Genomic DNA, 27,500 nt, shown 5'->3' on the forward strand with positions numbered 1-27,500 from the left:
TGCAGTACATTACTGTTAATTTTTAATGAGTAAAGTTAATTTCACAGTACTACAATATTATTTTTATGGTATTTTACAGTATAATCGCTTGGGGGAAAGAAAATAGTACTTTCCAGTAATTTTTGACTTGCATTTTTGGAAAACAAAGAACACATGAGCCCACATTGTGACTGGACAAATTTTTCACCCATCTTCATCTGCAGATTAAAAGGTAAGAGACTTTTTGTTTTGCTTTGCATTAGCATCAATAGACAAAATACCTCACAACTCCAGTCAGCTCCTCCTGTGTCCTGACAAGGTCGCAACAGAAAGATAAGCAACTCATTAACCAACCTCTATGTTTAGGATTGTTTAGTTAATGTTGTGTGCTGAGCTGACACACAAAAATACTGCAGGAGGACACACACCATGGGAGTATTTTGTCAGCTAACATTAGATCTGTGAAGCTGCTAAGCGGGAAAAATCCTTCTTCTGTGTCTGAAACCTTTGGCGATAGTTGAATTTAACAGGGATTTTTCAACATCTGTTTTAGCGGTAGTTTGGATCGTGTGTCACCACAGACAGGAGCTGAACCTCTGATTCTGATCTTCCAGTCTCATTTTCTCATGTCCACATTACTTTGTGTCACGGTAACATTTGCCAAATGCACGTCTCCAAACGAGGTGATTCGGTTTATGTAAACAGTGGTTCTTTACTGTGAGTGTGGCACCTGAACTGATAGAGTGCCTGTTAGTTAACATTAGTTAGTCAAAGCTGGAAATCAGAAAGGATTGTTAATATAATACAGCTGGTTTTCAGCTGTAGCTGGCCTGTGGTCTGATGTTATTTAGCCTAGCACAGAATGCTAATGTCAGTTAGAGCTGGAGGGAGCTGGTAAAGCTGCTCTGGTAGAATCACCTCATGAATCACATGTTCTGTTCAGTTTCTCTGATGCCTCAGGTATGTTCACTTTATACATTTTCAGCATGTTTCCATGTCACATCTAGGGACATCAGTCTAGCACTAAAGTGGCCCATGTAAAACACTCCTAACCTAAGAACTTCCAAAAATCTGAAGGTTTGAAATCACATCTTAACAGACATCACAAGGAGTGTGTGAAGGAGCCTAGAATAAATCTATACCCTACCGTAAACCAAAATGCCATGTTGACTAGTGCCAGGTGTGATTCACTGAGTGACTGACTTTTATTTCTAACTTAAAGTAATAAAGTGCTGCGTGGACTTGAGCTACCTATGGAGGAGCACGGAGGAGCCAACATGGAGTTCTTCAAGAACAAACCCACCATGCAGATATCTGGGAGTCCTAACCTGCTGTCAGCAACTACTGGCAACTCACCTCGTTGAGACCCTGGAGGGTTAGGGTTAGTTAATCCTTCTAGCAAATGTAAGTTATGTTTTTTGCTTTGTCTACATTAAACCACACACATAATGTATGTAGCAAATACTCATCAATTCAGAACAGTCCAAAATTCATGTTTACATCCTTCAGCCAGTACTGTGCTCACAACTAAAATGTAACATTAACTATGGCTAAGGTAGAAGAAATATGTGCTATATAAAAGATTTCTATTGTTAATGTCACAATCAGTAAACTTTTCTTTCACACCAACTCTTGTTTTTCAGGTGGTTCAATGGGGTAAATCCAGAGTGAGGCTCCAAGATTGGACATGGCAAAGTCACCCAGAAAAAGATGACATCAGTAAACCCTCATGTCTCCCGTCTGCTAAAGAAATGAATGAACTTTGAGTGGGACTTTATATAAGTCAGTGACCACATACTCACACACTCTGTTAGTCACTTAACTACACTCTAAGTCAAATCTAAGTTATTCACCATGTTTTTCTATCTGTTTATTTGTCCTAAATGTTCTTCAGTGTTGTGCAATGGTTTAAAAATGACACTTTGAAACTGTGTTATTTGTAAAAGTTTATCAAATTACAAGGTTTAGAAAACTATGTCAGCAGTTAATTAATTAATAATAATATATAGTATCATATATTGTATGTATAGTACAGTTCACAGTAAAAATCTGTAAATATGCAGTACTTCTTGTAAAGTGCAAATAACAGTAATAAACTGTTCTTTTCCTTTTGTCAGTATTTTACTGTAAAAGCAGAAAATCATGATTTTTTTTTTGCTGTTTTTACAAAACAGTAGTAAACTGTAAATTTTGGCAACAGCAAGATACTGTTAAATTTACAGTAAGATAATAGCAACCCTGCTGCCAGTTGATTAGTGTTATTTTACAGGAAAAATTTTAACAGTGTATGCTCTGATGCTCTGTTCATGTCACGTTTGAATCTTTCTGTCCATTGATCCTACTTTCTCCTTGAAGGAGCATTACCCACAGCTAAGCCAGATGTGGAATGTGGACCTCAAGGCTGTCTTTGTACTGCCTGCTGGTGGTGGTGGTGGTGGTGGTGGGGTGGCGTAGTACTAATCGATAGCTAACTTTATTGCCTTTCAGCCCTGAGCTCTCACCTATTACAATGTGTGTGCGAGTGGGTAGAGAAATAGAGAGATAGATGGCAGAGAGAGATACAGTCACTCACTACCAATATTACCAGTTGACCTGAATGCACAGGATCACCTCAATGAATACACAAAAAAATGTATTCATTAAATTCAGGACTAGCTCAATGGTGGGCTCTTATATTTGGAAGTCTACTAAGAGTCCTGTCAAATCTGATCTAATTTCTCTACATATCACAGGATGGTGTGTAAAAGGTCTATAACTGTGCTTATTTAATTCAAGGGATAGCTAGTTTCCCCCAGCACATTTCACACAACATACACTTTAATTACCGCCTCAAATCTTAGTGTAGAGCATGTTTGTTTATTGTTTCCTTTTACAGTGCTTTTACCTTTATTTGTCCAATGACAATTGAACATACTACCTTTACATTTATAGAATTCCATAAATTTCTAACCAGAGAGCTGCCTAGAACGGTGTTCTTCTTCTGTTTGCCCATGGGAGCTGCTGCGTGGGGGAACTGCTGTGTCAGGGCTAAGCATTAAAACCAGAACTCTAACCTCAGTTTCATGAATGATTGTATTTCTGTAAGTTTGCATAATCAGCTACATTTTTTATGATTCCAGTGTTTCTTAAGGCTTGTTAGATTAATGAATCAGACTTGAGCTTTCCAGTATTGCTAGAATTCTGAGATTAAAATCAGAGTTCTGAGATAAAGGGCAATCTCAATATTTTTCTCAAGGCCATCTAGATGTCTTCATAAGTTCAAAATTGTTGGCCACATGCACTTACAGAAAATGTACTTAAAACTTATGTGCAATTAATTATGGAATAAGAGACCCATTCTGAGCACGGTCAGAACTAGTCCAAAATAAACCTGGTCCAAAATGCTGGCAGCCAGAACAGACGCAAATAAAGAGAGAACCTTGGCAGCAGCTCCACCTGTTAACAAGCAAAAATCAGCAGTACATGAAGCAGTTCACTTGTTCCATCTGCGCCAAAATACAAATTTTTCTCCTGTGATGATGATTATGCACTATGTAATCAGAGCTGAGAGAGTACGCTTGGATCTAAGCAATTTGACTGAATTTAATTTGGATCCAGCTTGACTTAATATCTCAGGTCAGGTCAAGTCATAAAGGGGGGCCGTGAAGGCCTCTACCCTTAAGTGCAAACATATTTCAAATTATTTATTTCTACAGTATTGGCCACTGTTAGCTATGGTATTGTTAAGTTAAGGGAAAGAACACGGTTATAGGTATAGAGAAGCAAAAATGAACTTTTGGTCCAGAACAACATACAAACTTTGGGCTCCTTCATAAAAGTCAGATGCACCACATGCCTCTGCCTCCACCCTCTGCCTGACCTCCACCCTCTGCCATTTCTGCTTCACTACATACTGTATAGGGTGACCTACTCCCTGCGTTGGCACTGATTGCTAGTATCGGATATAATCCATACGGGGCAGAATGTCTAATATGAACATAACTCCTGCACACAGTTTGAACTGTGCGTCATTCACTTTCCTTATCCCACTTTCCGATTAGGTTCTGAATTTGAACCAACAACCGCAAATATCCAGCCTCTAGGCCTTCTGGCTCTATGCTCACACTTCATGAAGTCACTGCCTGTCTGCACTTAAACACTGATCTGGGGTCAGAGAGAACAGGTAACATTCAGGACTGACGCTGCTGTGACTGTATGCTGCCGTAAAGGTGATGAGAGAGTGTTGGCGCCCTGACCTTTCCCTGGTGGCCCTTGTGTAAACAGTGCTAATGATGGCTCCAGGTGATAACACCTAGCTCCCCCACTCTATCTTTCTCTCTCTCTATCACACACTCCTCCCAGCTCCATCTCTCTGCCACCTCTCTCTCACTCTGCAGTGTTAAAGCCTAGGGTAATACCCCTCCCACCCACTGATATCCTTTTGTACTCATAGGAGAAATCCTAGAAATCCCCTCTCCCGCTCGCCTGTTTAATCTCCTTATCGGTGTGGAGATTACAGCACACAGTGAATAGAAGAATGAGCAGCAAAGAGCCAAGCACCAAGTGGAAACTGCTGTACTGTGATATGGTGGTACTCTAGGGATTACAAGGATTTCAAGCAAAAGATGGCTACAGAGGTCCCCCGAGGGCTTGACCAATACCAGCATCAAAAGTTGGGGTAAGATTTTCCAGCAGAAACATTCAGAAATGTAAAAAATGCCTTTACGGTCTTTCGCATCTGTTGTAGATCCAAACCATACCCTAAACTAGGCCTGCCCCCTAGACATCAATAATTTCAGTCATCAATCAGAGCCACTGAGTGAAACCCAATTGTAAGTCCAATAAATCAGTTATTGTCCAAAGAAAAGCTGCATGGCTGGCTACAAAGATATTTTCATTCAGAAGTTTTCTGAATGGTAGTTGTAAGATTGGTTGAGTAGTGATGATAAAAGGAAGGTTCAACAGGACTGAGGACTGGTTTGGCACTTCCTGGGTCCAAATCAGTGGATGGTTTGAGTTAGAAGTCACAGGGCATCTCCATGACAAGAATTATTTCAGCTAAAGTACAAGATCAAGATCAGACTGTGCTTTGCCCCCAGATATTCTAACTGTGTATGTCATTCATCCGGTGCAGGTGGGTGCTGAAAAAAGTAAGAGACTCCATGCAGCTCGCTGCTCTCAGTGATTAGAAAACTGATCTGTGTTATGTTTGAAAATCCACGGGGGGAAAAATCAAGGCCAGGCATAATGTAGATGTAGCTTAACAATAATATGCACACACACCCTTTGTGTCTCAGTTAACACAGGGGAAGAGACACTTGTAATTATCTGTTTCACCACTCATTTTCAAATAGGCTGTAATGATTAATGATGCCCAGATTTTAATGAATTACTCAGATTTACCTGTAAACCATCATTGTCAAAAAAATATTAGATAGCCAAGGATTTAATTAAAAACATTTAGTCCTAAGGTGTTTTCATGCAGTGTTTATACAAACAGGGAATGTAAATGAAAAGACTAATAAAATTGATCACACAAAAGAATTGGATTCATTGGGTGCCCCAGTAGTCTGTGTGGTAAAGGTGCATACCACATAACCACAATGTCCATAGTTCGACACTTAACCAGGGGACCCTTGCTGCAATTCATACTCCATACTCTCCCCACATATTCTGTCTGTATCTCTACTGCTGCTATCAAATGAGATTTTTTTTTAAAAAAACTTTCTTTAAAAAAAAAGAAATGAATCAAAATTAAATTTATAAATGCTTTCATGTCTAAGACCTTTGTAGATTCCACTTCATTATTTCACCTTTGGATCACCCTAGAGAATTATGTGTATGCTTGTCTAAAGAATGAATGAAGTACATTCTCTTGAAACAGTATAGATACTGGTATCTGGTTTATTTGTGCCAAATTGCATATGCATTGTGAACACTGGCTGTTCTTTGCCCATTTAACGGTCTGACACATTTTTGCAGTGGACAGTTACAAGGATTACACAGCTGATTGTCAGTACCTCACAGCCACACAGTCTGACATTAATATGAAGAGGAGAGATTTGCACAGACACTGCAGTCCTTCTAAAAGTAGTGGTAGGGGCGACCACACTTCCTATCTGCTTGCTTGTCAGTGAGCCAAATGGAGTGTGTAGGCTGCTATGGGGTAATATCAGGTGTCAGTATCACAACGTTAATCAAGACAGCGTATGAAAGATACGGCTCTTTTCTACCAACACTGTTAATATGAGTTTACCAATAAGTAAGAATTTTTGTGCCTTTTATTGTAAATCATATTGGACCAGTAGTGTGGTCAACCTCTGATTTGATGGATACTGTTTTTTGATTAAATATATCCTATTTGGTACAATCAAACGATACTACACTAGTTGTGGGTGGCCTTAAAGTGCAGTGATTCTAATTTGACATTTTGAATATTTTCAAACCTGTTTAAACCCTTTGTTTATGATCACTGTTTGCTTCAGTTTACATGTTCTACCTGTTCCTGCGGGGGTTCTCTCTGAGTACTCCAGTTTCCTCTCACAGTTCAAAGGCCTCCAGCCCCCAGTGACGTTCAGAGGAGGAAGTGTTATGGATAATGATTGGATGGCTCTTTATTTTATAACAGTTATCTCACTATTAACATCCAGCATGGTATCAGTCAGATTTTTTGGTGAGATATTAAAATTGTTGTTAACTGACCTTATAATGTCTTACTAAAACCACAAGAAAAAAATGGGTAAACTAAATATTAGAAATAGTACAACACAGTATAATTCAATAATAGTCCAAACTGCAGCATCCTCCTCATCCTCAATAAACACTCCAATGGCAGATAAATTTTACAAGTTATTGTATATTGTAAAATATCATAACAGCATTAGAAATTATTTTTTAAAGTTAAATATGGTAAGCTCACTGTAAAGTCACTAAAGAAATTAAATAATTCCCTGCAGGTTTATTAGGAATATTACACAGGGCCTGAACAGGTTTAGACTAGTTATTATTATTCACGGGGGAGAGAATTGGGCTACTTAGATGGCGTGGGAGACATATTTCTCTATTTTAAAAATGGTGTTTGCTGATACATCTCAGCAGTGAACTGAAATGTTACCAATCTCAAATAAAGTTCTGTTTGACAATAAGGAGGTTCATGATAACGGGAACAAGGATAAGCAGTATAAATAATGGATTGAAGGATAATGGAATTTGCTCCACTTCTGAAGCCTGATTGCCAGGTTTGCACAAACCACTGTGGCTCTCACCACCAGCACAAAGCACTGTACCATACTGTCATGACAGTAGAGGCTACCCCAGCCTAGCTCCAGTGGTCACAGAAGGCCCATTGTGAAGCTTGTTTAAATTGTTTAAAACGTGGACTACGTTACAAAAAAAATCTGAGACAAGCAGCAGAAGAAGAGCAGCTGAAGGAAGTGATCTCTATTCTGAAGCAGGTCCTCATTTCACTGTCTAGCACTCTGGCAGGTCTCCCTCTCTCTCTCTCTCTCTCCTCCTCTAACCCACGCAGTCCCCTGCTCAGCACATTCAATTATTCATCAGCTTACAGATGCACTGAGGAGAGCAGAGAGGAGGGAGGAGGCAGATGCAGACCTCCTCTCTGCTCTTTGCTGTTGCTCCTTTCTTTCCCTCTCCTCCTCTTCAAAAGTGACCATCCCATGTACAGCATGAATAATTAAGACTTGCGACCCCATGGGCACAAACAAGAGGAACAGAAAAACACTGGTCATCACCTTTTCCCTTCTTCCATTTCTGTGTTCAGGTAAACACCTGAATCCTGACCCATCCTCTAGCAGCTCACTTTCTCTCACAATCCTTTTCCCTACCTCTTTCTCTCGTTTCCCCTCCCCCCTCCACCTCCATCTTCGATGTACCTGTTCATTAGTTCCGGTTACTTGCTTTGTTTCCTCTCTTCAAGCCCCTGTTACCGTTCTTACATCCCTCGCACCGGAGGTCTTTGTTCTCGCTGAGAATTTCCAAAGGGACAGGTAGAAATACTTTAACTCTGTTACTGTTGTCAGAGTGGCAACAAGGAGATCACTGCAACTTCAGAACTGTGTGTATGTGTGTGCAGGAGCACTGCAGTAGCCGACAGCCAGCTTATAATGTTAGTCTGAACATTTAACAATCAACAAATTTTCCATTTAGTCCAAAGAGTAAAATATTATTCAGTTTAAAATAATCTTGTCATACTGCTTATTAAATCTGTAGCAAGCATGTGTGCGTGTGTTTGTGAAAGTGTGTGAGCATGTATAATCACTACCTGCAGTTGTGTGTATGTGTGTGCATAAGCATACAATAGGCATGCATGTGTGTGCTTGTTGACAGTATATTTGTGTTACTGAGAGAGAGAAAGGAGGAGAGAGAGTCGGTAAGCAGCAGTGATGAAGAGGAATAGCTAATGTCAACTGCACTGGCTGCTGTCTCGGTATCAAAGCCTCCTGCTTGCTTCATATCTGCAGACAGGCACCAGTAACAGACTCCCCATCATTAACTACTGTACAGCACACTGGACTGAGTGTGGGAGAAAGGAGGAGGCACTGAGACAACAGGAGGGATAAAGCAAGAAAGAATGCCTAAAAGAAACAGAAAAGAGGAGGGCAATTAACATCAGCACGAGAGAGGAATCTTAGATCGACTGAGGTCGCCACGATTGTTGTCACACCACCTCTGTCCTTTCACTCTTCCTTTTGTCACTTATTTACTTTTTCCTTTTCTCTTGACTTGTTAAATAAAATGTTCCTACTTCATCATTTATGGAAATTCAAACCCCTGCCATCAGAAGCGTTGGTGTGAAAAAAAAATGACACCAATCTTGAGCAAATCAACATCATTTATAGTAAAGCAGATGTTCTTTTGCCAACAGCCAGATAAAGGCAGCGCAGCGTGGGTGGATCAGGAGGGAGGAGGCTGGTTGCTCGAATAACAGGTTTTTGCATCTTTTAAGCGATGTAATCTGAACAATGTTGCAGCAGCTTCACCCTCTGATGGCTGCTTGCTTACAATTAGAACTCTTAAAGCAATTACTGCATACTGAACCCAGGAGTCTCACAATAAGTAGGGTAAACTAAGCCTGAGGGGAAGAGAATTTCCATTCCGAGTTACTTCCCATAATGTGTAGTGTTGCGTTTTAAGTTCTAAAACTCAGAAAAGCTTGAAAGCAACTTAAAGCTATGGGTTGTGCTGAATCATAATGCAAAGCTAGTGCTAAATCGATATGCTGAAGCCTTAAGGTTTGCTGTTAAACAATACACACCATCCCACTTCAGCATTCAAACCAGAGCACTGACAGCTTGGAAACACACATCTGACTTGCTGAGCATCCCAGTGCTCCAGGTAGCCAGGGAGAATGTGCTGAAAGCCTCCTGTAGGTCTACAGTACAGTGGGTTTTCTTCAGGCGAAGGTCAGTACATGCTGTATGGCTGTTTCCAGCTCCACACTGGATGTCAATAAAAAGCCTCCTTTACACACTTTCAGCTGAATCTCCTGTCTAGGCCCAACTCCCATGACAGGCACTGCGGAAAACACACTCTCACACTCACACGTATGCTCACACAGAGTGATAGAACTGCTAATCCACATGATGTTTAACCCCTATAATGGGATATAGCTCAAGCATGCAGAAGCCAGATAAATGACAGATGTGTACTTCAAAAGTATGTGTCTCTTTGTATGCTGATTTCAGGGTTTATTAAAGAATATAACAACAAATTCTGACAGTGTGTTTACCTCCAAAGAAATTACATTCTATATGTAAGTAGACTGTGAAGCCAAATACATGGATACAAGATGTGATTCAATCCCATTTTGTTCTGAGTGAAAATATCTTGAGTCATGCATTTCAAAATATGAACCCTGTGATTGAATGTTCATTTTAGTGAGTATGTGAACTAGGTTATTAAAACATTTTTGTACAAAGTTAGAAAGAATTCCTCTTTCTCTCACAATCCCACAGGCCAAAGGCACAATTTTAATTTTATCTTATTCAATAAAAGGAATTAGGAATTAAAGAATGTCACTGATTCTATTTAAAATCCATCAGTGATGCAGCCTGTAAGATAACTGAAATTCTTCTTCCTCCGTATTATTACCTCCAACTCAGCAGTGACACTGCTCACATTTGGACACCAGATGACAAATATTAGGATCACTATGGTCCTTTGCACAATAATCTGCCATGTCTGAATGTAACCAGAACAGACAATAATGTAACACATGGCTATTTCTGAATGATACAAATACACTACTGGTAACTGAAGGCATTTTCATGAAAACAATATGATAAGACTGTATGATCAACTTAACTGGAATGACAGGACAATGAACATCTGACCAAAAATGCAAAATGACCCAATAATAATGCAGCTTTAACATTTTGCTAAAACGTTGAAACGGTGTAGGTTTACTCTGACAAACTGCCATGCTCGAAATACCAATTATTCAGTTATCATCACCTCATATCTCTCACCATCTCTTTAATTTGCTTGTTTTGATTTTGTGTTGGGGATTTAGAAACTGGAGACCTGCAGCATGTGACTTTTTTTCTGTTTAATGAAGCAAACAGACTGGACCTTTGTATCCTCTGATTAAAGAACTTGAGACGTCAAGCCTTGAAATTTCAATCCAGTGTGGTAGCAGTAGGCAAATCTTTCTGTAAGAGGGATTAAAAGTATACCACAGCATCACACAACAAAATCTGAATTGTACCCATCGATGCAAGTAACAAATAGCTGTGAGATTTGTCTTACTCATCATGTCAGTGATAGGAGAAAGCAGGCAGTGATCTGATACTATGTGCTCACAAAGGAGGCACTGGGGATGAAAGACACTGTGTTATACTGTGTTACAGAGTCAGTCCTTAGGTTTTCTACTACATCTTGAAAACTACTTTGCAATGAGAAATAAATACAAAAAACACTTCTGTCATTATAACATCATAAATCAAATTATCTGACATGTCAGCTGTTTTGACCTGGTGCACTTATGTGTTACTTCTCTGTAAAATGCTCCTAGATATGCAGGTGGTGTGCAGCAGTAATTTGTCTTTCTTAGGCACATTTAAGTCACATTCTAGAGGTAAACATGGTATTATTGCATATAAATCCCATGTGGCACAAATCTCTTGATTGAGATGATTCGATTAACTCCCTAACAACTACTTTTCCCAGTTCAAAACTCACAACATTCACCCACACACACATAAACGTCCCAGGAGCATGTCCACTAATAACAAATACCTTTACAGTGACATCAGTGTTGGGTGGCTCTAATGAGAACCCTAACTCTTAAGTCAGACTCGTAAAACAAGACATCATGCTCTAGCTTACTATCACACGAGAGAGGCCAAGTATCACTGTCACAGGGGTGTACTTTATCAATGCCAATAAAAATGCCAGATCATTAGCACAGGGACATGGGAGTGGAAAATGATATAAACCTTAATGCCTTGTCACTTTGCACAGTCTCTCACACAGGTGGCAGTTCAAAGAAGTCCTTTGCTATGCATTCTCTGGCAAAGGATAATTAAAGAAACAAACAAAAAATGGATAATAATCACAAATCTACTTGATAAACTGGGAATAAAGAACTGAGATTAGAGAACAAGCATAGAGAGTCACAGTCATGTCAATCTACGGTATGCACTAGTGTATCCCTGGTCCCTTAGAAGTATTGAGGAGCCCCCACAGGGCCTCAGTACTCACCCAGAAATACATCATCATCTCGGCTGAGAGGGGATGGGAAACCAGGGGGTGGAAGATGGGGGTATGCAAAGACGCCAGAGAGGCCAGTGCTCTTCCTCTTTTTCTCTCTGTTGGCGTCTTTTTCAGCACGCCTGTGTCTGTTCTGCACTGATCTTCTTCTACAGTCACTTGACCTTCGTTTTTTCTCTTGGAGAAGTATTTTTTTTTTTGCCAGCTAATTGCCCCTATGTTTGTGGTTTTGAAGCAGAGTTATACAGTCGCTTTATGTGTCCCTCTGCCCTGGGAAGACAGTCGGTCTTCTTCTCCCACAAACTCTTCTGAAGCGTGACTTCGCTTCAAAAAAGTCTTCCTCTGCCTCTTCGCTGAAGGGGAAAAGAAAGAGAGAGACAGTAAGGAGAGAGGCAACAAGGGGAGAAAGTGCTGAGGGGCGTTGTTACTGTACCTCCCTTTTCTTTTTGTTCTTTACTTCACTTCTTCTCCTGCTTCTTCTGACTCCTCTTCCAACTTGCCACCCTTTCCCACCCGCTCAGCTCTTCTTGCCTTCTTTTTTTTCCCTCTTTCTATTCTCGCTGCAAACTATCCCACTCTCTATTTCACTGACACACACTGAAACCTCAGTCTGAGCGCACTCTCTCCCCTTTGCTTTTCTTCGTCTCTCGATCTGGGTAGCTTCAGTCCAACAGCTCTGATTTGAGGGAGGGCAAGTCTGAGACGGACTTTCTTCGACAGCGTTCCTAGGTGAAGAGTGCTGGAGAGGCTGGGGGGTGTGAAAAGCGGGAGATCACCACACGGTACAGTAGCACAGAAGCTTTCATCCGGAGAGAGACAAGTGCAGAGGGGACGGAGTGGGGGGGTAGAGGGGGGCAGAGTATAGGCAGAGAGAGAAAGAGAGAATGAGAGAGAGAGGAGAGAGGGAGGGCGGAGGGATGAAAAGATGAGCTGGTGAAGGGACTACGAGGGACAAGCTGCATAGAAGTTGTGGGAAAGCCGTACAAGGAGCCGGAACGAAGGAGGCAAGGCAAGACTAGATGAGAGAGGCAGGAAAAGAGATGCACAGGAGCTGAGAGAAAAGAGAGAGAGAAGGAGCAGCTTATGTTAAAGAGCCAGCAATACCAGCCAGTTTCATTAAGTTGCATTGGGAGCATCGGGGGAGGAGGAGGAGGAGGGCTGGAGGTCCAGTGGTGGTGCGTGTGGGGGGTAAGAGGCGAGAGAGCCGTCAAAACAAAATTCAGTTTTAGAGCACTTGTGTAACATAAGAAGAGACGAGGGAGAGGAGGAGGAGAAGAAATGATCAAGATGAAAACAGCTGGCACTGTTGCCTCTCCTCTTGTTGTTCTTTTGTTCCTTGTCTGCAGAGCGATGGGTGGGTTAGTGTTTATGTTTAGGTGTGTATGGATATGTATGCGTGGTGGTGTGTATCAGCTGAGTTGGTCAAGCTAGTTTGGCCCACAGCAGTGCACAGGGAATATTATAGGCTGCCATGCTTAAACTGTGTGTACATTTGTGTGTATGTATGTGTAAGAGTGTGAAACAAGTGTTTTCTACGTGTTTCAGTCTGTAAAACTAATGGCAAATTATTTGTGTCACACACACACACACACACACACACACTGACCACAGGTATGTTTTTTAACCACTCAGTGCCAATATTACATGTGTGTCATCATCCGCATGCTTATTGTGTGTTTGTAAATGCATACATGTGTGTATTTCCACTGTGACTGGACAAGGCAGACTGAGAGAGAGAGAAAGAGCGAGAGCGTAAAGAGAGGTCGGTGAGGGTTGGATGTTGTAGCCTACCTCAGCACATTTACCCCCTCACACCCCCACCCCTCACCACCACCAGTACAGTCAATACACCACTGAGGCAAGCTGCCATGCGTTAACCCCTTCACTGCCTGAAATACTGCACTGCACACAAAAGGAACACTGGAAACTCTGGACTAGGAGAGTGAGCCCTGGCCACTGCTGTGCCACTCTGTTTCTGTGTGTCAGTGTCACACTGTAATTAAAGTCAGAATCAATTTCTTTTTTTCGAGTTGAGAAACAGAAAAAAATGCATCTTGTTCAGAAAGTCATGAATACTGTAGCTCCTGGAGAGTTAAATCTAATTTAATTCATACAGGCAGCATGAGGATAAAACAAGTAAAATTACTTAAAAAAAAAAAAAACATAAAAGACAGAAAAACACGGTTAAAAGGATTCATCAGGTGAGTTAAACTCTTGCTGAAGTTGTTATCTTGGGTCAGAAAATTCATTGTTGAAGGACACAATTGTGTATTGACAAATATTTTTTCATTGCCTATACATCCCATATGCAGACTGAAATCAACAAAGAACTATCATGCAAGTATTATTTGTTGATCCACAGCATGATAAACGCTCACTGAGCATTTTATTAGGAACGTCTCCCTCTGAGCCTTAGTTCTTGGTGGCTTGTGCATAATGTGGGAAATATTCCTTTGAGATTCTAGCCAATGTTGACATGACTGCATCACATCATTTCTGCTGATTTGTCAAGTGCAGATTCATGTTGCCATTTTTCTGTTCTACCACATCCAAGAGGTGTTTTATTACACTTAACTCATTGTCATGTTCATGTTCAGTTTGAGCATTATCATGCTGGAAGCAGTCATTAGAAAATCGAGGCCATAAAGGGATGCACATAATCAGAAACAATATTCAGATAGGCAGCGACATTCAGCCATTATGATCAGTATTAAACTCAAAATCACTGCAATCGGTCCACTATTGAGCGAGATCTGTATACCTGGAGCCACAGAACAGATTCTGCTGTGTAATCAAACAGTAATTTAACGGTTCCACTGTTAAAGAGCAAAATGGTTTTTGTTTAACCAGAAACAGACAGAAATAGCATTTTTACTTAGCACAGCATAGGAGTTGCTAATCTACTGCTGCCTCAATTGGTTGGTTATTGTTGTGTTATTGTGTGACTTTCAGTGGTAAAATAAGTGTTCAGAGCCTTAGATCATATATAGAAATATCACATAAACAAACTAACCAATCAAGGAAGCAGTAGATGAGCAACTTTCATATTGTGCAAGATCCTTATTACACTTTAATAAAAAGGTCTATCTGTAGGAATCCTTTCCATCCAGACAAAATCAGAACCTGTTACTGGTGAAAACAAACACTTTTTGTGGATTATTATGAGGTGGACAGTTGCACTGTTTACCAATTACATTGCAGCAGCTGTTTGGTGGCCTTAAAAAATCCAGGAGGCCCAAAGCATGCCAATAGAATATTTCCCACACCACCACCACCACCACCAGCCTGGACTGTTGTCACAAAGAGGTCCACAGATTTATGATTTTGATGCCAAATTCTTACCCTGCTGTCTGCATACCACAGCAGAAATCCAGATTCATCAAACCAGGCTACATGTTTCCAGCCTTCAACAATTCAGATATGATGTGACTGTGTGTCCACTGCAGCCTCAGGTTTCTGTTCTTGGCTGACAGAAGTGGAACCTGACATGGGTTGGACGTGTCATGCATTCTGAGATGCCTCCCGGCTCACCACAGTTATAAAGATTGGTTATCTGAGGTACCGTAGCCTTTCTGTCAGCTCCAACCAGTCTGGCCTTCACCTTGCTTATCAACAACATATTTTCATCCACAGAACTGCTGCTCGCTAGATGTTTTTTCAAACCATTCTGGGTAAACTCTAGAGACAGTTGTGTGTGAAAAAAATCCAAGGAGATCAGCAGTTTCAGAAATACTCAAACCAGCCCGTCTGGTACCAACAATCATGCCAGAGTCAAAATCACTGACATAACATTTTTTCCTATTCTGATGTTTGATGTGAACATGAACTGAAGCTCCTGGCCTGTATCTGAATGGTTTTATGAATTGCACTGTTGCCACATGATTGGCTGACTGGATAATTGCATAAATAAGCAGATGCACAGGAAACACAGATGCTCAGTGAGTCTCTCAGTGAACTCAATAGTTGTCCAAAAGTTTCAAACTTTATCTTACCAAAGAGCCACACTGTTGCACTGTTATTTATTACCATGAACACACAAAGTTTAGTTTTGATACGATCCAACATACACTGTCCTGCTGCTTCAAGTGCTCACCAGAGAAGTGGTTCTAAAACCATGGCCCAACCAGTACCAGGCCTTGGAATATTTGCTACCAGGTTCTAACAAAACAATGTAATACAGCAAAGAAAACACAATAATAACCATATACTTAATAATCAGTTATAGGTCATTTTGCAGTAATTACCTTAAAACTTCAAAATGAGAAAAAGGAAAAGTCAAGACATACTGTGATTAGTCAGTGAATGAAGGAGAAAATCAGTCAGAATATGTATTCTATGCATATACAAGGAGGGTTTTTGAAGTCTACAGGACTGGTTCAGAGAGATGATTCATGCATGTTAACTCTTTTCTACTTCTCCCACTGGAAATGTAGAGGAACTTATTTTAAGATCTGCACCGGGGGAATACAGAATGCATTCCATATTAAAGTTGAATCACACACTTTCAGTGTGGTAAGTTATTTATTTTTATTTTAGCTTTAACTTTTAGTTTTTGAAAGGTCATGTGCATAATTTCATCATCAATAAAACACAACCATGGTATGTTAAAACACTGGTATAACTGTTACAACAAGACCACCACCATCAACACTGCATGCACCATGCCATGGTAACTGGGCTGGATTTGACATGGAATCCACTCAACTAATTTACATAAACTGTGTTGCTTTACAACAGCAGGCAAAAATCAAACAGAAGATCCACATACTGTGCTAACAGTATGTGAGTTAATTTTAATTAAGCAAAGTTTTGACAACAAGAGATCTTTGTTAATTTTTGTCAAATCTCCATCAAAAAGGCGAACAAGCAACATATAGAGACAGACACATTCATCACTCAGGTGATGCTTTAAAACACCAACTATGTGGACTATCCCCATGCCTTCTTTGTAAAGGGAGGGAATGTGGTGTATGGAAAATGCCTCAAATATGAGGAATATTAACATTTATCAATGTAGAAAATAATGAGCTTATTCATAGTTAAGATAGATTATGAATACCAACTTATATGCAGCCATTTCTGCTGAAATTGGTATTTTAGACTTGAAATGAGGCCATTTACATACATGTATGCATGTCTGGTGTGCAGCCTCAGCTCTCACTCTCCTTCACTTCTCACTCTCAGACAACCTAGAGCTCAGAAATGGGCTGGCTTCTCTTTTTTTCCCTAGCAACTATCTTGCAAAAGCTAACATTTTCTTATCAAATGTGGATGTCCTGCTATTTCAGGCCTGGGTCATGAATAAGTTAGTCCAGATCCTGCATATGAGTGAGCTAATGCAACAACAACATACACACACAATAAAGAATGACTGGTGATGGGTGGGTCTAGGAGGAGAGAAGCAACATAAGAACAGTCAACAGAAATGTGGAATTCTACTAAATGCAAAGAGTATAAACTGTCTTTATCTTTCAGGTAAAATCTCTCCATGATGTGTGCACTATGTCATAAAGAGTGTGCTTAAGGTAATGCAGAACTCAAGGGAGATTTTTTCAAAATTAACAACTTATAATTAATCTGAAATTTAAAGCATTAGTAATGAATTTTTAACCATTAATGGATCAATTAGATACTAAGTATAAGCCTTTTGTAAAGAATGTCTTGTTAAACAGCTGTGCTCCTTTGCACAAGAAAAGGATGATCCATTTACTTAATATGTGTATGTACACTGTTGTGGAAATCCCGGGACAGTACACCAAAATACTCTGGACCACATTTACTAAGAAAATGGTGTTGCACAAATATGTGCTGTGGTTTTCACTGAGTTTGGGGCTGGAATCCAGGGGTGGAGTGGAACTAAAAATCATACATTTTAATGATTAAATTAACTATGATGAATTGTACAACAGTATGTGAGACAGAAACAGCTAGTCTAATTGTTACTTACTCAGTTCAGTTACAGATTTTTTGATGATTTTACACCTGTAGTAAAACTCAACACCTTCATATTATTACACTGCACATCTACAACAACAATGCTTAAGTCTCAAAAATGATCATATAACTCAGCCAACACTCTAACAAATATGTGAAATGAGCATTAATTCTCAAGATAGCTGGTATTACTGGTCTTCAGTCTTTCATTGTATTAAACTGGAGTTCAACTTCTCATTTTCACTACAAGAACATACATATTGTGACTTTTCTTGTATCTGTCTTCAATAAAATATTGTAGGTCTGATGTTATCACATGGACTACCACACTAATTTAATTAGTGTATTATTTCTAATGAGACCAGAACAGAGGACAAAGTTATACAATATTATCCTACTAAATAAACTCAGGTTAGCTTCCTGATGTCTTCTGCCTACTGCTTATACTTTAAAACTGGTGTCTGAACTGGACTCTGTGGGAGGCCACGCAGCCTGTTTGAGTAGGCTGATCAGCATGACACAGCAATTTCAATGTCTTTTTTTCCCATTTGCTCTCTGTCATCATCTCTGTTGCTCTCTCCCCTTTTCTATGTCTCTCTCTGATGTTTCATGTTTTTCACATTGAGCCACTGGGCCACTTTGTGTAGCGGTCCATTGGGAAAGCCCCAGTTCTCTGCCTCTCCACCATTGCTGCAATCCATATTCAGACACCAGCGCATTCATTACACAGCATCTAAAGCCCTTCGGATGTATTCAGCTAGTGAAGGAGAGCTCACAGATTTTTCAGCGGCGGGATTTCAATGAGTTCACTCAGCTAAGGAAAGAAATGATATCATAGTGATCTTGATTGTGTCCTTTGGCCAGTTCAACATCCAAATAAATTGTCAGGCTATTAACAAAACTGTTATTCATAAAATAATGGTTGGCTTTTGCATGTAGCTAATTATGAATACAGGCATTTTACTCTTCACTGATGGTAAAAGTTCAAAAGTAGTTACCTGCAATGCTGGCTTTAGTTATATACTAGCCTATATTTAATGCAAATTTCCTTTTCCCTCAGTCCTCTCTTAAATGCATATGCAATGAGGAGATAGACACACACTGCAAACACTTGACACTCAACTGTGACTCCAGCCTGCAGTGCCTCTTTCATAAATATGCCGCGTTTGTAGCAGGATACATCATATCTGTGCTGAAAAACAGATGGAAAAGCTGCAGGAAAACTGGTTCCACTGTGTCTGTACAGTGTTTTACATTTTGAACAATGTCATACAGCTTGAGGCCTCTGCCTCCAAACCACTGAAAACACAATCCCATGAAAAAATGCACAATCTGTATTAAGTGTCCTCAGTCATGCCTGTAAATGTCCTTATTATTTTTTTTTCCATACATTACTATTTGACCTCCTTGCTAAGCCTTTTCCAGTTTGGTCTGTTGCTTATTTTAAAGCTTCAATAATAAAACAGTTTTGGCCCTTCTGTTATATTTTCAAGTCAGACAATGATTAATTAAGAACATCAGTTATCTTAATCAATCAGATAATTTTTTTAAATGTTTATGTAGAAGCCCATATTCAGTGTATGCAGATGATTCAGCAGAATCCATATCAGCATCCACAGTTCATGAGTTACTTAAATGTCTTGTAAAAATGGAGATATGGGTCATCTGTTTATCAGTTTATTACAACCCATAGTTAGGTTTTATTGTTAGACAACTTCTAGTGGCTGTAATAATTATGACAGAGGCAAAGGAAGAAGTTAGGGGATGTAGTATACAGAGCAGTCCTGTGGTACCTTTTATTTGCTCAGAGCATTTGTGTGTGTGTATCATCTCATGTCGTGCTATAAGTCAAATTGTATGTATTGTTAGACTGTATGTATTTTATGGGTATCATATTCAAATTCATTGACTGAATGTTGATGTAAGTGTAACTGTTAGATGTTTCGCAGTGATTCAGCTACTCATGCAGATCAAAACAAACAAGCTAGCAAACTGAAATTTAAAATATAATAATTAAAAATGTAAAAAGTATTTGTCAACAAAAAATTTTGTGCCCTTTTCTAAAAACACACTAGACAGCATGGCTAACGATTGACTACCAACTGTGGTTACACTGCATATCATCTTAATTCACCATACTCTGTCTCACATTGATTATTAAAATCTGCGATCAACAATGGCAAAGCAGTTGCACACAGAGAGGTTATAATTACAACCTACACACGGGAAATTTCTTTTCCTGGTTGAGTCCTCTCAGCCTGGAAGCCTCGAGTCTGGCTTTCAGTGCTGCAAGCAGCCCTCTATCATACCTACAGAGAGCAGTGTTGCCAGTTCCACCTGATCTCAGTCCTACTGCTGGAATTCCTCTCACTGACTCACTGCTGCCAGGCACACCAAGCAATCTCTCACCTGGAAAAACTCAGCAGGTTGTTTTGGCTACACCACTGTTGATGCCTCCCTTTCCAAAAGAAAAAAAGGAAGGTCTATTGTGGATTTGCACAGTAATAACAGGTGCCCTTCTGGTGTGTTAATGGCACATAACAACATTTCCCTTCATCTGTCTTTTCCTCTAGCTGGTGATATCCGGGGACAATACTGGTTGCACTGTGTTACAGGATAGAAGGAAAAAAAGACAGATTATAAAGAACAAGGAGTGAAGGTATTTAAAGTCTTTGTTCAAAAGGAGACAAAAAGCTGAACTGAGGCCCCTGTGCACTGTAATTTTGACAGCTGTCTCAGATGTAAGTTGATAATAATGAGATAAACATGGTGAAATCTATGGTTGTCACTCCAACACACTCTTAGATGTCAACATGAGAGATGTCCACAGATGGCTGATTCAGTGCTTGGCAGACCAAACACAGCCTATGTCAAAACTTCCCACTATGTGATTGCACCTACAAACTAACCAATTAGAATACTGCATGAAATGACAAAGGATAAATTGGCTGAAAACATTTTATGTACTCATAGACATATGTACAGAGATAGTACACTGGTGTTTATTGTCTATCTGTATCCTAAGCATCATTTTTATGCCTTTTATGCTGTGGCCAGAGGCCTTATGTTTTTGAGCTCACAAGTTTTTGTGAATGTGATATCTCAGTAATGCCTTGAGGAAATTGTTGTGATCTATTAGTGTCCCCTGTTGCACAATCCTTCAATAAAAACATGTAATTGCGAAAGTGTACATGCATCTTACAAAGGTCAGTCTGTATGAGTTAAAATGGCTCTTAACTAAAATGGTAAGAAAGGTCTGCTTGTTTTCAGTACAGACATCCACATTTTTCTTAATGTCAACAAATCCCATGAAAAGCCCAAAACCAACAACATGTTAGTCCATTGATCAATACTTTCTGACTTCTCTGTATAAACTTCTCCATATAACCTACAGTGTTTGTGTTCATACAGAGGAACATGTCACCAAAGAAAAGCAACAGCAAGATTTGGTGATGTGTTTTAATAGTTTTTGGAATTGTGTGACATAATTAGATATATCAGGATTTGGATACACATAGTACTTGTAAGTAGGATACACTCATCATTGTTTTGGCTCTTTATCTGGGATTTTGTGGTGGTGACAAAAATATACACTGTCATTCCTTAAGTCATTCATCTTAGTTCAACTTTTTCTCAAAGTGCTTTAAGGTGAAAAAATCACAACAACACCTTAGTGGACAAATGGTTTGACAGATACATACAGCAACAGATACACGATACACGGTGTATGTACTATATACACACATATATACACACATACACACATACACACACACACATAATAAATACACCAGGTGGTTGACAATATTGAAAAATTACAATCTTTGACCCCATGGTGCAGCACACAATGCTGCATGATATCCTTTTATGGACAAGGTTACTACCTAGCATAAATAACCAAACAACCAGTTGCATCATCTATCTTATAAAAAGTGATGCCAGCAGATTCTGACCTCACTCTTAGCTTTGTTATACAGTGCACACCGCATCTGAATGTCCAGTGAAGAGAGCTGTGAAAAGTGAACAGGGCACTGACAGAGGCCAGCTGTTAACTCTGGTATGTTTGCTAAAGTGTTCAAACTGACGCTCAGCATCTTCAATGCACTGATTTAAAATAGTTGTGTGTGTGTGTGTGTGTGTGTGTGTGTGTTAGTACAGCCCTGTAAATAAAACATGACTGATATAGCTAATAATAATATTGATGATATCAGCTGAATAGGTATACACAGTTAAAATATCCACAATGTTGAAAATAAATATTGCAGGTTTCCCAGTATAGACATCTGATACTCCCACTCTTCAAAATTTCAAAATTTGGTTTCCAATTTCCAAATTCCCTGGGGTGATAAATTATCTGAATTCATACAAAAAATATTCTCATTATTTTCCCATAATACAAAACCATGTCTTTCATCAGAAGTTATTTAGCAAGCAGACACTCTGGGAGTGTATATGTCTCACAGACGAATGGGTGAGTGATCAAACTGCCAGCAAATATCCTCTGTTGTATCCTGACAGGGAGACAACATCGATATCTATCAAATCTAACATTTATCAGCAGTTCAATAAAGCAGAGTCATGCAATCAGCAAGTGACATGGAAGATATTACAGCCTAATTCAAAGTTAATTGAAATACCACTAATATTGCATTAGTTTGTGTTAATGCTAGAATCCAATCCATTATTTATAGGGCTGATCCTGATGTAGTAACTACACACAGCCCTCACTATGTACACTTATTTATCTCCAGTAAGAACACTAAAACCACCCTAGCACAGTTCCACTTTTCCACAAACACCAACATTTGACACATTTCAAACCTACTGCCACAAAAACTAGCCTATACAACTTTAGCTGGTGAGTAATTAGATATGTTTACAGTGAGAGTAAGAAATATCATGCCCTCCCAGTAATTTATTTTTATCAACCACTGACAATACAGAAACATTTTAAGGGACAGTTATGACCTGCAAGGTAAGTGTTGTGACCAATAGTGGCTGAGCTAGCCTTACAACTAGGTGGGAATAGTGAGCACCCACAGGGAAATTATGTTGTGCGGTGACCATAAAAAAAGTAAAGTAAAGATATACAGCATTTAAACTAGCAGCTCCCCTCTCGGTTCCCACCAATCAGTTGTTTCCATCAAAACATGATCATGCATCACAATCAACAGTCAACAAATGACCAATCAATCCATTTTAAATTATTTGAAAAATGTATGCATTTTTAACTAAATTTAGAAAAGACAGCACTAGTGGCTCTGAAGCGACTCATTCCTACCAATTGTTGCCAGTCAAGCGACGTAACCTAAAAAATAAGGGTGAATAACAGGATAACAAACTGTCACAAGAACCTCTCTGGGAGTTTAAACTAATATCTGTACTGCTGAACTAGTTAGCCTTTAGTGGTAGCTGTAAAGGAAATTTCATTTGGTGTACCAATCTACCACAGGAACATGTTTTTACATTTTGGCGTGACCATGAGTGTGGGGCTTTGCATTTATGTCTGTTATAGCTATGTATTGATTTGATGTGCTGATTCTTTCATTTAATGTTCATTTTGCTTGGTTACAGATTGAGTTCGCATGGTGATCAGTTTTTTATTTTTAGTGAGATGATTGTTGGTTAGTGTGACAAGCGATCAACCCTACATGTTGGAATTTGTATATAGCATTATATTTCGTCCACCCACTTGAAAAGAGTTAAATCGGCACTTACAGTGGCAATAATGTAATGTACCTCTTGGGGGTAAAAGAAAAAGACAATTCTAGGTTGATTAACGAGCTTTAGGGTGTTTTACAGATGTTTTCAGGACAGATGTGTTATGAATTTCAAATTGTAACACTACAAGTAGAGAAGCAAGTAGAGAAGCTAGAAGGGCTGTCTCCTAGCAATGCAAGCTCTGGCTGGATTATGACCAGGGTTCACATCCACAGTCACTTCTGTGGTTAGGTGTAGTGGACAAAAGAAATAGGAGGTGGTGGTTTTGGTTAAATATAAACAAGCTGTCTGTAAACATTTTACTGATACATTCAGTATCAACATATTTATGACTTCTCCTATATATAAATAATTAAAATTTAAAAAATGTATTTGCTGTTGCAAAAAGTAGAACACTGACTCAGGGGACATTAGCAACAAAACAAACAAGCAAAATGACATTCAAATCATTTATTTGAAATAACATCATGATATAAGTAAAATTGTTAATTTAGACTAAGTTTGACTTAAAAGATAGAAGGATATGCTGACTGAGTTCTCAGTGACACATTAGATGCATATATGCCATCTTCTTTTTTTCTGTCATTAAAAATCTATCAGTTGGGGACTTTGCTTTTGTAAATCTAACACAGTGTGGCTTTTTATCCTTTTTATTAAGGTGCAATATTTTGTTCACATCAATATCTTGTATGGCTCTTGTCATAGGTGCAATATCTAGTATGGCTCTTGCAACACATGCAATATCTTGTATGGTTCTTGTTTTTCTCTTGATCTTCTTTCTTCTTGGTTTCACTAGTCCCTTTAAATTTAATTTAATGTGCTGCTGCCCCGCTGATTTACCTTTTCACATTATGTGGACTACTTTGAACTACTACGAACCAAACCAAACCAAGACCCAAAGATAAATATTAAATGTTAGCTACCAAGGCATGAAGTTGTTTGTATACATCCTCCACCATCTGACACACATTAGTATGGTTGTCCCCTGTAATGTGAACTCCTGGCTTTAGTAATGCGGAAAAGAGACCATCAGTCACAGATTGCATGTGCATGAGTATGTGTGTGTGTATGTGAGAGGGAGAGAAAGAGAACGCAGATTGAATGAGTCACAGAGATTTACAGCCATACATAGCCGGCAGCAGAGGAGAGAATGAAATCTAGACAGAGGAAGAGAAGGAGGAGTGAAAAGTGGAAAAATCAAGAACCAACCAGTCTGGTGACAAGGGGAACCCCAAAGTGCCAGAAGTGCTCGTTTAGCAGGCCGCTGTACACCACGTTGCCAAACAGAGCAATGGTTCCTGGTTTGCACAGACCACTTCCTGGCTTGGTTTCTGCAAAATTAACATAAGTAATTTTTCAACAATGTATATAGTTAACAAAGATTAACACAATACAGTATGCATACATTTCAAACAAGTGACAGACTGTTAAAATAAATCAGTCCTAAGATGTGTACACACACAACCAGTTAAATACCTGTCTTAATTTCCTTTATTTTTTCTCATTTTCTTTTTTGTCTCCCTCCTTTCTCTCCCACACCCCTCTACACTCCAAAGCTTCTCCTCCTCAATATTATAAGGAGTAGGAGTGTAATGCAAAGCTTAGCATCTGTTAATTTATCTGTTAATTTCAGGCATGAAGTGAAAGTTGTTAGGCATCATTCACATTGCTTCATTCTACAACATTAAAACCACTGCAGGTAGGAACACAGACAAAAACAAACAAAAAGCCCTAGATGTTGACCTGGCCTCCAAACTCCCAATCTGATCCAGCATCATTTTACCCTTACTCATGATCCTGACATACTCAAACCCCTCCACTTGGGCCAACAACTCTCTCCCAACTGGAAGGGCCAGTGCTGTGTGTGGAGGTGAGCCAAACTATATCTTGGTGATATCACTCCACCTCCCACACCAACTCCAGCCCCTTCCCTACCAGAGAGGCTATACTCCACATCCTTAGGACAAGTCTATGATACCAGTAAACGCAAAGGCTCTGTGTTGTGCTGAATTGGGCAGGTGAATGATGGACAGGAGCCTTGCCTTTGTAAGTATTGTCTGGATAGGAACACAATACATTTGTACACTTGGGTCACCACAAGTTACAAGTAGTCTTGTTGCACAATCACACATAATATAATAAATGTTATAACATGAAAATATGTACCTGCAAAACAGGTTACTCGTACAGTTAGCTCGCCACAAGCAGTTCAAACACAGCACACTACTGAATAATAAGTTATTTTAGCTAGCTAGCATAACAAGTGCACTTCTCCCTGTTACATGACCAATTGAGAGCTTCAAAACTGCATTACACCCACTCATAACACTTCTCAATATCATTTCAATAAGTCGCATTGCCTATATGTTAATACAGACATAGTGATATATTTACATACACAATCTGTCTTGGCAACGTATCATGAACTCCAATGTTTCACAATTACCAGTGGCATTTATCAACTGAGAGAAGGTACCCTTGAGCCAATAAATCTACTTGTAAACATGAACATTTGTAGCTACTGAAAATTTTCAGTTATGGCAAGTGGAATCACATACTGTACAACTCTGTTACACCGGCAATACTAACAGCACATCATCATCACATCATCAGCTGTAACTAATTAACATTAATACCATGAGTAATGTGATCGCAGGACAGAACAAAACTGGCTGCTATTGTATTTGTGTGCTCTCTGCAAGCCATCTGTGCTCCATCTTTGATTCAGGATCTTAGTATTTGGATCAACTAGCTTGTGAATAATAATGTGGGCCAAAGGCTGCACCTGTTATTTCAATGTGTCAGTGACATACTCATACATACATTTAATTAAATGTTGATCAAATATTGAATCAGACTCAACAGATACCCCAAATTAAAGGACTAAGATCAGGAAAAACAAGGTTAGATCCCTACATTTCAACATTGAAATTAATTTTACAGGATAGAAAAAAAAAATCACCTTTCCAAATTTTGAGGCTTTCAAGAGTCTTTTGTGTTTATGAGACCCCCTGAGATCCTGTGTATTTCACTGACAGTAATAGTTCCATATATTAACTTCTAGCACACTGAACACAGTTTCTTTGTTAATAGTGCCACCTGAGTTTAAATGGTAATGCTCTCACTTGACTAAACAAACTGAAAACAGTAAATGTTTCAGTGAGTTCAAATAAACCAATCAGAGTCCAAATTAATCTCTCCAAACAGCTTGGAATGGACACAGCCTTTATTTAGGCAACCATGAGAGATGAGTAGCTTCCATAAGTGTCAGTCTGCAGATGTCATTACAGAAAAAAAACATTAATACCAAATGTGATTGCAGTGTACAGCAATGAATTATGACATCTAAAAGCAAGTAAATTAAGCTCTCTTTTTGGGTTTCTGAAATACACAGCCAGCTCACACTCTGTCTCGCTGCACCAGCTCTTCCTCTGTGCCATGATCTGGACTGGGCTGCTGATTTCTCCTGGCCCTGCTTAGAATGGGCCTATCTTACATTCCATCACTTTAAGTGGTTTGGCACAAGCACACACACACACACGCACACACACACACACACACACGGTTATTGGCCTGTTGGCTTGGTATGGCCTAGTTCTTTGGCAAGTGTGTATTTGCTAGGCTTGTACGCCAGTCAACACCCCATGGGTGTGTGTGAGGGAGAGAGAGACAGAGAGAGAAGAAGATGGAGAGAGAGAGATTACTACTTTGTCTGCTACCCCACTCAGCTCACCTGATGCTGACAGCAACAACTGGAGGACAGGAGGAAAAGAAAATATGATTTTGGCATACTGAGGTGTTTGGAGACCTGGAGTCTTTTGCATAGGTCTCTTTCTCTCTCTCTCTCTCTCTCTCTCTCTCTCTTACACAGTCACACACACATTTACCCTCTGTCATCTTCAGAGAGTTGGATGTGCCCAGTATACCCCAACTCTAGACCAATTTATCACCGCCTCTCCTGCTGTGTCCTGCACCACTCTCTCTCTGAGGATTAGCTTATTTCCCAGTGCTTATCACTCTCCCACCAAAATGTGAAGCACTGGGAGTGTGTGTGAGTATAAGCAAGAGAGAGAAAGGGAGAGAGAGCATGAGAGAAAGGGAGAGAGGTGAGAAACATAGCAAGATGTAGTGACCTCTTGTTTCATGGCAGTGTAGTA

The 27,500-nt window shown here is 39.5% G+C and overlaps 1 protein-coding gene across 1 annotated transcript in view; it reads right to left on the minus strand.

Annotated features, from left to right (window-relative positions):
* The window catches only part of LOC108876794 (RNA binding protein fox-1 homolog 3), a 266,422-nt gene that overhangs the window by 167,286 nt on the left and 71,636 nt on the right, over window positions 1–27,500 (minus strand). Inside the window, exon 2 of the mRNA XM_018666526.2 lies at window positions 24,553–24,674. Coding sequence (XP_018522042.1) covers window positions 24,553–24,674 — 122 coding nt within the window. The remainder of the gene's footprint in view (window positions 1–24,552; window positions 24,675–27,500) is intronic.

Source organism: Lates calcarifer, unplaced genomic scaffold, assembly GCF_001640805.2.
Source record: "Lates calcarifer isolate ASB-BC8 unplaced genomic scaffold, TLL_Latcal_v3 _unitig_5784_quiver_486, whole genome shotgun sequence".
NCBI classification, from domain to species: Eukaryota; Metazoa; Chordata; class Actinopteri; family Centropomidae; genus Lates; species Lates calcarifer.